Source organism: Vespula pensylvanica, chromosome 2 (genome assembly GCF_014466175.1).
Source record: "Vespula pensylvanica isolate Volc-1 chromosome 2, ASM1446617v1, whole genome shotgun sequence".
In the NCBI taxonomy this organism is placed as follows: domain Eukaryota; kingdom Metazoa; phylum Arthropoda; class Insecta; order Hymenoptera; family Vespidae; genus Vespula; species Vespula pensylvanica.
Window position 1 is genome coordinate 12,245,755 of NC_057686.1, and position 15,816 is coordinate 12,261,570.

At 27.1% G+C, this 15,816-nt stretch overlaps 3 protein-coding genes and 1 long non-coding RNA gene across 6 annotated transcripts; 2 read left to right on the plus strand and 2 right to left on the minus strand.

The window, feature by feature from the left end:
- The first annotated feature begins 19 nt into the window (after positions 1-19).
- Positions 20-9,656, plus strand: LOC122637631 (leucine-rich repeat serine/threonine-protein kinase 1). Of its 2 annotated transcripts, XM_043829887.1 has the most exons (3): positions 20-197; positions 339-446; positions 537-9,656. In XM_043829887.1, exons 2-3 carry the CDS (start codon positions 347-349, stop codon positions 7,724-7,726), a joined length of 7,290 nt encoding a protein of 2,429 aa, XP_043685822.1. In that variant the 5' UTR covers positions 20-197; positions 339-346; the 3' UTR covers positions 7,727-9,656. The 2 variants fall into 2 exon arrangements, with proteins under 2 accessions (XP_043685822.1, XP_043685821.1); XM_043829886.1 differs by having other exon boundaries at positions 339-9,656.
- A 1,473-nt stretch (positions 9,657-11,129) lies between these two features.
- On the minus strand, positions 11,130-12,572 carry LOC122627286 (solute carrier family 66 member 2). 2 transcript variants are annotated; one of them, XM_043808336.1, is made up of 5 exons: positions 12,410-12,572; positions 12,136-12,330; positions 11,937-12,073; positions 11,640-11,856; positions 11,130-11,591 (listed from the first exon to the last, which is right to left on the minus strand). In XM_043808336.1, exons 2-5 carry the CDS (start codon positions 12,327-12,329, stop codon positions 11,378-11,380), a joined length of 762 nt encoding a protein of 253 aa, XP_043664271.1. In that variant the 5' UTR covers position 12,330; positions 12,410-12,572; the 3' UTR covers positions 11,130-11,377. The 2 variants fall into 2 exon arrangements, with proteins under 2 accessions (XP_043664271.1, XP_043664272.1); XM_043808337.1 differs by having other exon boundaries at positions 11,132-11,570; positions 12,136-12,571.
- Positions 12,573-12,640: 68 nt separating this feature from the next.
- On the plus strand, positions 12,641-13,215 carry LOC122627290. Its single transcript, XR_006326827.1, has 2 exons — positions 12,641-12,985; positions 13,050-13,215. It is a non-coding gene; the product is annotated as an uncharacterized LOC122627290 (long non-coding RNA).
- A 292-nt stretch (positions 13,216-13,507) lies between these two features.
- LOC122627285 (mannose-6-phosphate isomerase) lies at positions 13,508-15,807 on the minus strand. The gene is made up of 6 exons (XM_043808335.1): positions 15,446-15,807; positions 14,934-15,265; positions 14,558-14,873; positions 14,304-14,471; positions 14,032-14,234; positions 13,508-13,958 (listed from the first exon to the last, which is right to left on the minus strand). Exons 2-6 carry the CDS (start codon positions 15,249-15,251, stop codon positions 13,752-13,754), a joined length of 1,212 nt encoding a protein of 403 aa, XP_043664270.1. The 5' UTR covers positions 15,252-15,265; positions 15,446-15,807; the 3' UTR covers positions 13,508-13,751.
- Positions 15,808-15,816: the final 9 nt, after the last annotated feature.

A 15,816-nucleotide genomic window follows, 5' to 3' on the forward strand; every position in this document is an offset into this window, starting at 1 on the left:
CTCGACTTTATATAAAAAATACTTGATTTTATATAAAAATAATTAAGCAAACTTTTTGAAGCAATGTTACAAAATTATGTTTATAAAATTAAGATAAATTATGATTGTTAATATAATAAATTCATTAAAATATATTATAAAGCAAAGGATACTTGAGAATATGAATAAAACATTTTGAAAAATACTGAAATATAATCGTAAGTATACATATATAAACATAAATATTAAAATAATCTTAAAGTGTTTATTAGATGTAAACTGATCAAAAGTATTAAAAATATTTGATACTAATATTAAATTAATAATATTTAATACTAAATATAACTGTTGTTTTATAGTTTCCATTATGGATGATTATACACCCATAGACGAAGATTTTCCTGGAAGATTGCTTCACCAAGCTGCCCTTTGGGATAATGCAGAATTGTTGGAAGATCTATTAAGAGGTGAACATGCTCAATATATAAATAGTCAAGATTCTTGGGGTAGAACACCATTACATGCTGCAGCTATAACAGAGAATTCTCGATGTTTAGACATTCTCCTTAAAGCAGGTGCCAATCCAAATATACCATGTGGGCCTAGAGGCCATTACCGTACACCATTACACATTTGCACAGAACATGGTCATAACTCTAATGTAGAAAAACTATTGGAATTCAATGCTGATTTAATGATTTGTGATGACAATGGATTAAATCCATTGAACATAGCAGAAAAATATAAAAACAATATATGTGTTAACTTACTTAAATTGGCTGCTGAAAGATATGAATTAGCGAAACATGCATCTCATGCTTCATTACGTGCTGCTTGCATTCAAGGTGATATTGTGGCAGCTAGAAATATGATTCAAAGTTTGCCAGCTGATTTGGAATCAATTATTAATATGGCCCCAAATGGTGCAAATACATTACTCTTTATTGCTTGTGAAATGGGCCACAAAGATATAGTTAAGTTACTTTTGGACAATGGTGCAGATTGTAGAATACATCCAGTTACTAAATATTGCCCATTATATATAGCCTGCCACAATGGTAAAGTAGAAATTGTTGAAATGCTTCTTCGTTATTTTCCTAACCAAGTACAGTTTCTCACAGTAGAAAAATGGTTACCCATTCATGCAGCTGCTCTCAATGGTCATTATTTGGTTATTGATATATTATTAAAATTTGAATATCCACAAAATCTATATCAGAGATATAGAGATACTTCTGGAGAATTTGAGTATGAAATGCCATTTGACATTAATACTCAGGATGCTACAGGTCAAAATGTTTTGTACATATCTAGTAATTTAGGAAATATTAAAATCGTGGATATGTTATTAAGTTATAAAGTGAATGCACGAAAGATAAAAGAAGAAGATGCAGGAATTGCTCAGCCATTACCTATATCCAAACGAAAGATATCTAGTGGAATTCAAAGGTTAATGTCTTCTTTGAATTTTAGAAGCAAGTCTTATGATAAAAAAGATGATAATATGATAAGTCCTATAAATATAGATTTATATTGCAATAACAATACTGAAACAGCATTGCATGCTGCTGTAAAGGCTAGACATACAGAAGTTGTAGCAGCATTGCTATCAGCTGGATCTAATCCAAATTTGTCAGCTAAAATATCTAGTGATCATGGTGATCAAGAAATGAACAACTCTACTGTATTAACAATAGCTTGTCAAAATCGTGATATAAAGATTGCTGATCTTTTATTAAAACATGGAGCAGTTGATAATGATTGTAAAGCATTAAAAATTGCAGCACAAAACAGAGATGAGGCTTTAACTGCTAAGCTATTATCTATAAAAGCTTATCCCGACTCAGAATATAAAATTAATAAAAAAGCCATGACAGATTGTACTCAAACTTCACATTTTTCTGCACTTCCTTCTTTCGGTAATGTTACTTATTCCACATTATTTCCAAATACTCCAACTATGATAAATTGGCATAATCAACAATGTCATTTATCTCAAATTCGCTCACAATGGTTGATTGATGCTGTACTACATGTTAACAAAAAATTAAGTCCTAAAAATAATGATCTTGTATTATACGCTGTTACAAGGATAGACATATCTCATAATTCTATAACTTCTGTACCATCTACTATATTTTATTTGCAGAGTTTAAAATACTTAAACATGGCACAAAATAAAATTGATATCCTTACAGCTGAATCAAAAAATCCAAAGGATAAACTATGTCCTGTTTTGGAGGAAATATATTTGCAAGATAATCGTTTAGAACAATTGCCTGACTTCATAATGAATTTACCGTCTCTAGAAATCATGGATGTATCAAATAATAAATTACAATGCCTTCCAGAAAATTTGTGGCGTGCACCTAAATTAAAAGAGCTAAATGCATCATTTAATTTGTTACGTGACTTGCCTAGTCAAATTTCTCAAAACATTTCGAAAAAGTCATCACGTGAAGATTCATTAAGCAATAGTCCTAGTACACGAAGTTTAACTTCTCAATTAGGTATTCCTCGAGATGATTCTCTAGAATTTGAATCGTTTACAAAAATAGCTAATGCTCAAATTATAGAGATGGAACGTCCCCATTTTTGGACAGGATCTATCCAAGTTTCAGAAAAGGTTTCAGATGATATAGAAACAGGTGTTAGATCGCTATTGGGATCTTTAAATTTAGCACACAATTTGTTTAATAGCATACCAGTAGCGTTACCATGTTTGGCTGTTAGCTTAGTCCGTTTAAATATGGCTTACAATTCTCTTAGATCAATGAGTCATATTACTTCCTATCCTGCCAGTTTAAAACAATTGGATTTATCAAACAATCAAATTTCTTGTTGGCCTAGTTTGCCACAAATTGATAGTACAGATTCAATGGAACAAGCGAATACAGCTTGTTATTGTCCTACCACTAATATACAATCACCAATGATCCCTAACAATAGACAAACAGCAACATCTTTACGAGACATTGTTCTTATGTCTGTATGTACGCATAGGAGGCATTTACGACTAGAAAATTTAAGAACACTTATTCTTGCTAACAATTTACTGAGTAGAATTCAGTTAACTTCAATAGACGATGGAGAAATGCCAAATATAGATGAGGAAAGTGTAGATAAAGATATAAAAACAAACTATCCTGGATCTAAATTATATCTCCTGTTTCCAAATGTTAGTATGCTGGATATAAGCAATAATCAATTAAAAGAAATACCTCAAAATATTTATGAATTGAATAATCTATCTGTTTTGAACATTAGTGGTAACACTGAAATTGTTGAATTGCCCCCACAAATGGGGTTGCTCTCTCGTTTATGGAATTTGAATACTCAAGGTTGTAGACTGCAAGAACCTTTAAAAACAATGATAGAATCTAAAAAATATAAAACAATGGATGTTATAGGTTATTTAAAATCAATTCTTGAGGATGCAAAGCCTTATGCACGAATGAAGTTAATGATTGTAGGAATTCAAGGAATTGGAAAAACAAGCTTATTAGAACAATTACGACAAGAAGGTGAAGTTCCAAATAAAAAGAAATCATCAGAACATTGGGCTAAAAGAATGGGTAATAAAAATATAAATGCTAAGACTGCCAGAGGAACAATTATATCTACTGTTGGAGTTGATATTGGAGATTGGATATATGAGAAAAAAATAAGAACACAATCTTCACATGGACCAGTTTACTTTAGAACATGGGATTTTGGTGGACAAAGAGAATATTATGCCACACATCAATATTTTCTTTCAAAACGTAGTTTATATTTGGTTGTATGGAGAATAACTGATGGTTTCAAAGGTGTTTCAGAAATATTTCAATGGCTAGTAAATATTCAAAGTAGAGCTCCTAATTCTCCTGTAATCATAGTAGGTACACATTATGATATTTCATACGATCATAGTGAAAAACTACAACAATACATTCGTGATAAATTCATTAATGTTGTTGATGCTGAAAAATGTGGTTTACCAAAAGTAATGGAAACAGTTGAAGTGAGTTGTAAAACTAGGCATAATATAAAAATGCTATGTAATTTAATCTATGATGTTGTATTTAGTTTAAGATCTCCAGGAAGTAAAGAATTATTATTAGAACAAAAAGTTCCTGCGAGCTATCTTGCTTTAGAGGATGTTGTAATACAACTTGCTCATGACAGAAAATTAGCTGGTGTAGATCCTGTATTAAAAGCTGAACAATATTATGCTGCAGTAAATAGTGAACTTCAAAAATTACATAGATCTTTTAGAGATCCAGCAGAATTACACCAAGCAACTCTTTTTCTTCATGAAAATGGAATTATTTTGCATTATGATGATGCTACACTTAAAGATTTATATTTCCTTGATCCACAATGGCTATGCGATATGCTTGCCCATGTAGTTACGATAAGAGAGATAAATCCTTTTGCTCGATCTGGTATAATGAAATTAGACGATATTCAACATGTTTTTAAATCTTCAACTATATCATCAATTGACACTCAAGGATACATTGTAAGTCTTCTTAACAAATTCGAAGTTGCATTAACTTGGGATTATCGTACTTTACTCATACCATCTCTTTTACCAACTGAAGAAGATGTTTTAAGAAACAATCAAATTATTAAAATTCCCGTAAAATCACGAAGTTGGTATGCGCGTACCAAAAAAATTACATCGCCCATGATTACTTGTCTTAACGTAGCAGGAGAAAAAACAAGTTCAGAATGTGTATTAACTTCTAGATCCCAACCAGACTGTTCTGTAACAAGATTACTTCTTATGTCTTATTTTCCTAGTGGCTTTTGGTCCAGACTCATAACAAGAATCTTAGCTGATGATGCTATTGTAGAGATTGTTATGTCTTTTTTAGCTCCTTTTAAAGATTTTGTTGACGACAATATTTTCGCAAGTTTATTGGATATCCAAGCAGAATGGATTTTATGGCAAACTGGAATAGAATTACGTTATGCTGGAATTACTTTATTGCGTTTAAAGGAAGTTAATTACAATTTAAAAAATTCGCCTTACGATTATAGACAATTTAAGTTTAAACTAAAACAAGATGGTATATGGTGTACAGTTGATTTAAAAAATTCTGCTATTCTAGAAATTTGGTTTCCTGTTGACACACTTGTTATTAAGCAACCGATTATGTCAGATTCGATAGATGATGAACCAGTAGGATACCAAGCAATTGCAGTAGAACCACGGCCAGAAAGTGTACCACAAATGTTAGCTTTAATAGTTGATCACATTGATATTTTATTAGAAGATTGGTACCCAACTTTAGGTACACGTTTTGTACATACTTCTGAAGGAAAATTATTAGTCACAAGGCTGATCCCTTGTCCTAGATGTTTACTTAGCAATATAGATTATGAAAATGAAATACATGATAATAATGATCATTTAACTGAAGATATTCATAAATATTATATAAATCGTGAGAGACAAAGCCAAGATAGTTACAAATCTGATGGAGATAGTGGTGTAGGATATGATAGTTTAACATCAAGTAGGATGTCATCATTAGAAGGACATCCCGAAATATGGAGAAATTTCCATTCAGAAGCTATACTTACCTATTCTTGGATGGTTGAAGAATGTATTCTTGCAGCTTACAGTAATAAACCAATTAGTTGTCCCAAGCATTCAGATATACCACTCTCACATGTAGCACCTGATATTATTTTCATGGATTTAGGTGTTAAACATTTAATAAGATCAGAAGACATTAAACGGGGAAAATTATTGGGAAGAGGTGCATTTGGTTTTGTTTTTAAAGGTGTTTGCCGCCTTCCTGGTACACATATTAAAACAGATGTTGCTATTAAAATGTTACAACCTGTTCCACCAGGTCCAAATTCAAAACAATCTGCTATTCTTGCATATAAAGCAGCACAAAGTAAATGGGATAGAGATCCTCTTCAATATGCATGTAAAGCATATTGCACAGCTAGACAAGAACTAAATATATTATTAACTTTAAGGCACGCCAATATTGTACCATTAATAGGTATAGTTATCAGTCCATTAGCTTTAGTATTAGACCTAGCACCTGAAGGAGCATTAGATAATGTTTTAAAAAATTATAGACGATCAGGTGCTAAACTGGATCCATACACTCTGCAAGCTATAATTCTTCAGGTGGCAAAAGCTGTAGAATATCTTCATCAACAGCATGTGATATACAGAGATTTAAAATCTGAAAATGTTTTGGTATGGCAAATGCCATTACCATTTCAAGACCATCCAGAACATCCAGTACATGTAAAAGTAGCTGATTATGGTATATCTAGATTGACATTACCTACAGGTGCTAAAGGATTTGGAGGAACAGAAGGTTTTATGGCTCCTGAAATTATAAAATATAATGGAGAAGAAGAGTATACTGAAAAAGTAGACTCATTTTCATTTGGCATGTTTATATATGAATTAATAACTTTAAGACAACCATTTGAAGGACATGAGGCAGTTAAAGAATGCATTTTAGAAGGTGGAAGACCTCCATTAACATACAGAGAAACTTTTCATCCATGTTATGCTCTTGATTTAATGGTTATTTGCTGGGCTCAAAACCCAAAAGATCGACCAACAGCTAGTCAAATAGTATCTATCGCATCAGCACCAGAATTTACTCATTTAATAGATGTTATATTACTGACAGAAAGAACACAAGTCACTGCTGTTACTATGACAAATACCATTTCAGAAGAAAATATAAATGGAGATGAAATTTGGTTTGGGTATAATAATGGTGAAGTGGATATGTTAATAGGAACACAAAAGGGATGGTTACGACATATTAGGATTGAAACACCAGTAATACCATATGCTATGTGTGGGGTAGATGGTTATATATGGATTGGAGATAATACTGGACAAATACATGTATATTTGGAAAACAATTTTGGCTGTGTAGCTAGTTATCATCTTGAGCCAGATCATAACAAAGAATCAAAAGTAGTAGGTTTGATATATTTGGAACCATTAAAACAATTTGCTATAGCACTACACAGTGGTAAAACATTTCTTTTGTCAAATTCATTTACACAAATGAAAAAAACAGAAATTAGTACGGATATAAATGATAATATAAAAACATATTCTATAGCAGCAGTATATAAGAAAAAACGTATATTAGAATTATGGATGGGTCAAAGTTTTGGTAGAATAACTATTTATATATTAAAAGATACTAATTTAATTGATACAATTCAAATTTCACATGTAACTGGAGATACAGCTATGAAAAATTTATTTGCTACATATTTATTAAGTGCAGAGCATTCAATTTTATCATATACCTATCCTGGATGTATTGTTTATCAATGGGATGTTGATTCTAGGCAAATAATAAATAAATTAGATATGTCTAAGTTAGTTCCTTGTTCAGAAAGTTTTAAATCAATCTCTATAGAAGAGAATCTGACAACAGAAAAATGTCAAATAACTGCTCTTGAATCATATATGAATCAACTTTACATTGGCACTACTTGGGGTTGTATTGTTGTTGCTGAATGTAATACATTGAGGCCAATAACAGTATTTAGACCTTTTGAAGGTAAAGTGTGTCAAATAATTTCGTTTAAATCAACTGATAAAAAAAAACTTATATTAGTAACAGTTGGTCAGGGATATAGAAGTTTAATATCACGTTTTACCGATTTTCCGATAAATGGTGCAGAAGTAGAAGATCTTAAGCATAACATGTACACTCTTTTATGGAGATCTGAACATTGGTCTGCAGCCTAATTCTTTTTTAAAGTATTATATAATTTTCTTTATTGGTAGGAAAAATGTGATTATAATTATTTAAAAATGTTTAACTAATAATATGCATATATTAGTCAAAATGTTGCATGATGCAAGATTACAGTAAAAATATTATCAGTTAAGAAATAAAATTTGTCCACTTTATATTATATCCTATAGATAAGAAGCTTTGTGCAGCTTGCCTCATTCGTGTAAGAACTCTTTTTAACAAATAGATTTGGGAGGTCCATGCTTAAATATGTACAAATTTTAAGGTGCTTGATAGAAGTAATTTTCAAGATATTGAAAAAACATTTGTATTCTCACATAATATTTGCCAAACAATTTTATATATTTATTCATTGACTTAGATAAATATAAAGCACTGTAACATAATTGAAAAAGGATTAACTGCTACAAATTATTTAATAATTAAAATATAGTACATTTCTTAATGTATTTAAATATATTAACTGAATGATCTCTAAAGTAGAAAATACGAAATATTTCATATTATGTCTGAAATATTGATATCACAAGCTTCATAAATATCACATTATACTCTAATACATATTAGAAACATATTCCTTCCAAACCTAATAGCAGGGTCACAAATATAATATTTTTGTAGAAGAATGGTGATGTTTTAAATAGAATATTATTTATATGTATGTAAAACAACAGACACAGTGTAATCATTTAAATTGATTTAATTCATATTAATTTAATCTGTAATAAATGAATATATAATAAAACATATAATATAATATGCATTTTTATATTGCTATTTGAGTTTAGAATTTCACCATTTTTCTAATAAAATCCTGTATAATAAACATTTAGGTTGTACACTAATGCAATATATTTATGTACTCTTACCTCAGTCTTTATTAGTTAAAATGAAAATTCAAATTTAAAAAGAAAGCTATATGAAAGCAAATCTTAATATAGTAAGGAAATAATACTGCATTTCTTAGAAATTAATAATTGAATATAATGTATATGCTTGAATATACGTCAATCATAAGAAACAAAGAAAATGAAAATTATGAAATACATTCTATAAATATTTTAAATAGGCAGTTCTTCCAATTTGTATATTATGCTCTGGAAATGACTGATTCTAATCTTTATATAAACTTCAGAGAATTCTCTTTGTATCATATATTAGAACTATTAAACATCATCCGGCCATGTATCATCATAAGTATCATATTTCAAATTATACAAATTTATTTGCATTTCTGAAAGTAACATGCAATTTATTTTACTTACATACTATAATTCCCGACTTGCTGAATGTAGCTTTATTTTTATATGTTAGAAATCGAAAATATAATGTGCACTCTTAATAAAACTATTAAGAATGTGATATAGTATTAGAATAAATAGTAATAGAAAAAACAACATAATAATTTTCACATGAAATTAGATTTTGAAACTTCAATGCTTTGTAATTTTTGAAATTCTTTAGTAAAATTATACCTAAAAATTGCAGCTAATAAGATTGGAATAAAACATGTAATACATCAGGATTATTGTTTACTAAAGTTGATATTTATGAAATTATCAAAAAGGTTTTGATTATCATATCTGTTGTATTATTTCTTTCAAGTATGGATTGTATAAAAAATATCAGTTCTCAAGATTCATATTCTATAATAGCAATTTTATTGAAGTAATAATAGATATTTTATCAATCTATTATAAAGATACTAATTAATTTATAAGTTATTGTTATAAGTTATTAATATAGACATGAAATAATAAAAATCATCAGCCTCATTACAATGTAATGCAATATTATAACAATTTTTGTAGTAACATATGGCTTTCAATATATTCATTATATATTGTACTATTGTTACTATCAATAATATATTTTATGTTAATAGAGTTGATAATAAGTATTGTAAATTTAAGTTTTGTAATATATTTTAGAGATATTTATTTATTTATTTACTTATTATCATCTATCTATGCCTATTTATCTATCTCTTTGTATGTATTTATGTAATTATCTTAAATATTTTGGTTGTTTTTGAAAACAGATAAAAACTATCTAGCCATCCCTATATAATAGATGGTTCACAAAATATATAAACTATCTATTTTCATGTTGAGTGATACAAATGGAATAAAGGAATCAATTATGTAATTGAAAAAAATTCTTGGAACAGTGTAATCATTAAAGAAGAGCCTAGTATATACAGTACCTTAAGACATTCTATATCATTAAGCTATATATAAAAACATTTTTTACATCACATTATACAGGGTGAATAACAAGATTATTATTTTTTTTTTTTTTGAGTACAAATAAAAAAATGATACAGAATAAAGTGGAAGATTATAACAATACTTATTTTTCTATAAGATTACTTTTTTTATAAGTATAGCAATGTATCAAGAAGTGCAAATACACTTTTGTTTAACTAACTATATGATTGATTTTACGAAAAAAATAAATTCATAGAAAAATAATCATTTTTATACTCTATAACTTAATTTTCTATCACTTTTTTTATTTTCATTCAAAAAAGGAATATATATTAGTTGCGTAATTATTCTGCATATGGATCTAAATGCGCGACATTATATATATATATATATATATATATATATATATATATATATATAATGACTTAAAAAATATTGTAATATTACATTTAAGTTAAGGAATTGTATCTAATAACTTTATTAAATTTGACATTGTGTAAAGTATTAATAATGCAAATGTAATTAAAAAATTACATGTATCGGTTTTCTTGTAATATATCAGTTTTAAAAAGTACAAAATTTTAAAAAAGATTCATTGTTCATTAAAATGTAATATGACATAAGTACTTATTTATATAATATTTACAAAAAATATTGCATTTTTATTTATCTATTTTTAATAATACATCCTGAATATTCTACAGAATTATTTTACATTATAAATTTATCAAAATAATTTTTGTAAACCATTTAATGGTTTTAAAGTTAATTAAAATCATTTAAAGTTCCTACTCATAAAAATATATAAAATTTACAAAAACAAAAACAAGTTGGACACATTTGTACATAAATATACAAAATTACTAATGTATTTCTTAGTAAAGCATAGTTACAAAACTTAATTTTCTCATTACTTTCAAAATTATAATATCTTCTTATCTTTAATATATTTTTAATATATTAAAAAAAATTATATTTCATTAATTAGTACTTAAATTTAATATAAAATATAATAATATATTAATACTTCTTCAAAAATCTTCATTTCTTTCTATTGATGAAAAATCTGATTCACTATTTTATTTCTTAACTACAAATTCTTGATATATTGATATAATATCTTAATATATTGAGTTCTTGATATTCTTATGTATATACACAATTTTAATTAAATAATAATAATTATAAATTTATACAAATTTGTTATTCAAAAAGATTAATGAGTACATAATACTATTAAATAAGTCAATATTAAAATGATTGTCAAAAGTTCACACACAACTATGTTTTTTGGACCTTGTAATATTAATTTTCATATTTACAGAATGTGTTTATACAAGATAATTTGATAGAAACTTACAAAAATAGTTTGTTTCATTATGGTAAATTGTTTTTAAAAATCAACATAATTAATAATATATTTCTAATTAACTAATCAGCTCGTGTAATAACTTGAGGATGCATTGATGTATTCTTTTGATAAATATATACTTGTGTCAGTATTGCAATATCTATTATAATTTGAAGAGCACCACATACCTCAAATTGAATTGGAGCTTCTCGTAATACAAAATAAAAAGTCTTAAAGAGATCTCCTAATGTCCACATGCTAACCATTGTTATACTAAAATTATAAAGCAAATTACTTTAAATTTATTATAGTTACATATTAAGAATGTATTTATTTCTTTACCTCATTCCACTTGTAGATTTATTATAAAAATTACGTAAAAATTGTGGTATTCCAAGCATTGCCTCTATTAATACTGCAAGGAAACCTACAGTTTCTACAAATATGGGTATATCTATAAACCAATACATTAATATTCCACCTATGATAGCAAACAGCAGCATAAAATCCAAGTAAGATTGGAAATCTGTCCATTTCCAAAAAAACTTTGTTTCCAAATCTATCCAAATGAATCATTTTTATAAAAATAAGAATTAATTTAGTTTTTCTATTTCTAGATTTATTATAAAAATAGTATACCTGTAAATACTCGTTCTTTTATCTTAATTATTTGACTTCTATTATGTACATTGACAGAAAGTTTGATCATAGTAAACATTGTAATGATCATTATAATACTTTGAATTAAAAGAGGTGTTTCATAATGCTTACCAAACCTGCAAGAAAGATGAGATTCGTAAAAAAGATAAAAGAAATTAAATAATTACTTGAAACTAACCAAAATAAAATGCGAAGAGTGTTTGCAATCAATAATGTCAAACAAACGTATAAAGAAAATCCTTCTGCATCTCTTTTTCTTTTGATTTCTCTATACTGTGGTATATATGGTATGATACCACCAAATATTATTGTTAAGGATGCAACATAACTAGTTACATCTTTGACAGTCAATTGTTCGTAATTATCGTTCATTCTAAAGAAAATTTATTTTTTAAGCATGATGTATATATATAATCTACACTTACTACACGTATAGTACACATTATTCTGACGTTTTATTACGTGACAGTCGCACTGATTCAATACGTGCACAAAGTGTGCATACGTACAATGAAAATATTTCATATTTTAAATATTTTGCATGACAGTGTTTTATGTATATATTAGTAAAAAATTAAAATAAAGATAAATTTTTATTAGTCGATAGTATATACATAATATTCATAGATGTATCAATATAAATGTTAATAATCGTAGTTTTGCGCAAGTATTTCTGCGCATCTTTGTTAGAAGGTACTTATTAAGCGAGAATTTTGGAGCAAATATAGAGTGCATGCATATCGTTCTAATATGATCTTGTTGAATAATATAAATAATATTCATTTAAGTGATATATGTTTATCGAATAAACAGTTTTAATATTCAAAATTATGGTTTGTTGAGCTAGAGGTATTAACATAAAATAATATAAAATAAATATATTGTATTCGATATAATCAATATAAACAGGTTAAACACGATAATACTAACATTCGTTTATGCAAGTCTGATTTTTCATTCGAAGTTAATATATTATAATAAAATTGAAACACGAATATTAACTGGACATTCAAGTAACTATCTTGTATGTGAGTTTTTCAAAAATACAATTTTAAGTTTACAAAATATAATTTTATTTAAAAAATACTTTAGATATCTGATTAAGTATTATGAATTTACAGCAAGTGGAAGAATTTTTATTTATAGCTTATGCAAATGTTTTATAAAAGATAAAAATAGTTTTATCTATATTTAGTATCATTTGTGACTATTAACATATTTCTACAACTCAATGATGGAAAATAATATGACAGAAGAACAAAAAAGATTTTTAGAAGAATGTGAAATTGAATTTAAAGATCGTTTTACTGAAAACGATATTGAATTTATGAAAATTAAAAGAGCAATACCAAAAAAACCACCAATTGTAGATCCGTGGTACAATAAACCACGTAAACAACCATATGATTGGGGTCAACAAAATCAAGGACATGGAAGCCGTAATCATAATTGGGACCGTAGAAGTCTTGAAAGAGGTGATAGATATGATCGTCACGATGGAAAACATTATGTTCATTATCATAATACGAAGCCATATTAAAATCAGCATATTACATTTATACTTTCTTATTATATATTTTGTACATATATTATACATTAATTATGTCATAGACTGTAAATTAAATATAATTTTTGCTAATGTCTGTAATAAGAATAATACCACTTTAAAATCAATAGAGAAATACATAATTTTTTGCTTAATGCTTACAAGGTATACAATTGAGTGAATTATTATTTTAAAAGGCACATAATACTAAGATACCCTATGAATATAAATTGGTTTTTTACTTTTGTTTATACATTTGCAAATGCTTGAAACATTAGTAATGAGCAATGTTCTTTTAGAATTTTCAACATAATTTTTTCATTTGCATGAATAAATAAAATAGATCCTTTCTGAAGAATTTGTGATGTATGAGTTTCTGCTCTACCATTTATGATAATTAATATACTAGCTGTTCTTCTTGGAATCAATTCATATGTCACTTCATCAGATGGAATCTAAAAATAAATTCGTAATAATAAGTATTTCTATATACGATGTAATATTTAATTGTTTAGCAAAAAAGCTTACTAAAATTTTGGCTACTGCAAAATCTGGTACTGGAGGTTGAAATATCTCTGTATAATTATCTTCAAAGTACCCATAAAATTTTTTAGCAAACAATGACTCACATTTATATGTTAATATTTCTGTTAATGTTTCTACATCTTTCAACTTTGGTGTTAATCCAGCACGTACTACATTATCTGAGCATGCCATACATTCTATACAATCTATAAAATTGAAATTATTTTAAAAGATATATATTCGAATTTGTACATATATAAATTATTAATACGAACCACCATATATATATGCATGTGGTTCATTTGGAGCAAGATACAAAGCCTCGCCTGGTTGCAAAGTGATATAATTAAATATATATATACCAAAACATCCAACATCTCCAGGGTAATCTAAATGAAGTCTTTGCAACAAATCACCGTTCAATGTTTCTTGAGATGATTTATCTATAAACATTGCACAATTAATAAAGTTTATTAATTTCCTGAATGCATTATATAATTACAAATATGATTTTATTATTTAAGTTTACCCAAATATGACAATCTTTCAAGCAAATGTTCAAGTTGTAACATTACTAAATTGTGATCACATGTCATAAGACTGTGAAAACATGCTTTAAAAGGCACTATATTTTCAGGGTCATTTATTATCATACATTCATGAACTAAATCTTCACCAATTACTGCTCGTAGTTCAGGTAGTAATTTGAAATATTCTTTTATTTCTTCAATTGGACGAAAACCACAAAGAGCTTCAAATTCTGTTAATGCTATTGCTAATTCAGGTTTGTGATTGGAATCTTTATAAATTTCAGGATGCTGCAAATGTAATTGTTCTGCCTTTTTCTGTAATTAATATATAAAAATTAAATAATAATTTCTAAACATAAATATAAATAGATTTACCTTATCTGGATGTGCTTGAATTGATAATGCTTTCCTTATAGATAAAACTTTAAACAAAAAAGGTAAAGATGATCCAAATTGTTGTTGTACATCAATGCCTAATACGTTTGTATTTTTTTGTATATATGCTTCTAAAGAAATGTCTTTTTCCTTTAGATATGAAGGACCATTAGGATGTGTACCCATCCATAGTTCTGCATATGGTTTTTCTTCATTTATTATAAACTTAGGATTTGCTGTTTTAATTAATGTTGCAACAATACTGTTTGTACCATATTTACCCCAGTCATAATTTTGCACTGCACATATTAGTTCCATCTTTTAGAATATATCTGTAAATTATATATAGCAATTATCTGTATATATAATAAATAATAAACCAACTATCAGTTTCTGTTACTTTCAATTTATTAGATAAGATATATTTACACCATAATATAAAATTTATCATTTTTATGAACATAGATTTTAATTAATATCAATCAAAAATTTGATTGCATCTGTAAACTTACCAACATATATAAAAAATCATTTGTTATAAAATTCGGTCACCGAGTTATATGAGATACAATAAATATTATTAATATAGCAAAGAGATTTATAATGCCAATTCTATTATTAGAATCAATATATTTCATCATCAATCTTTATCGATTTATTCGTATCGATATTTATTTTTCATTTTTATCTTTACGCATTTAAATATTTTCCTATCGAGTAGAAGAAAATTCATGTTTTATATTAATATAAAAATTTAAACCATTCTTTTACTTTTAAGTGAAGATACGAATTTTGTGTCATGTGCAATATTAAATGTTTGTTTGACAAATATAATTGCTCATATAATTGTGAGTGCGTGTACAAACTCATATGTTATAAGGTT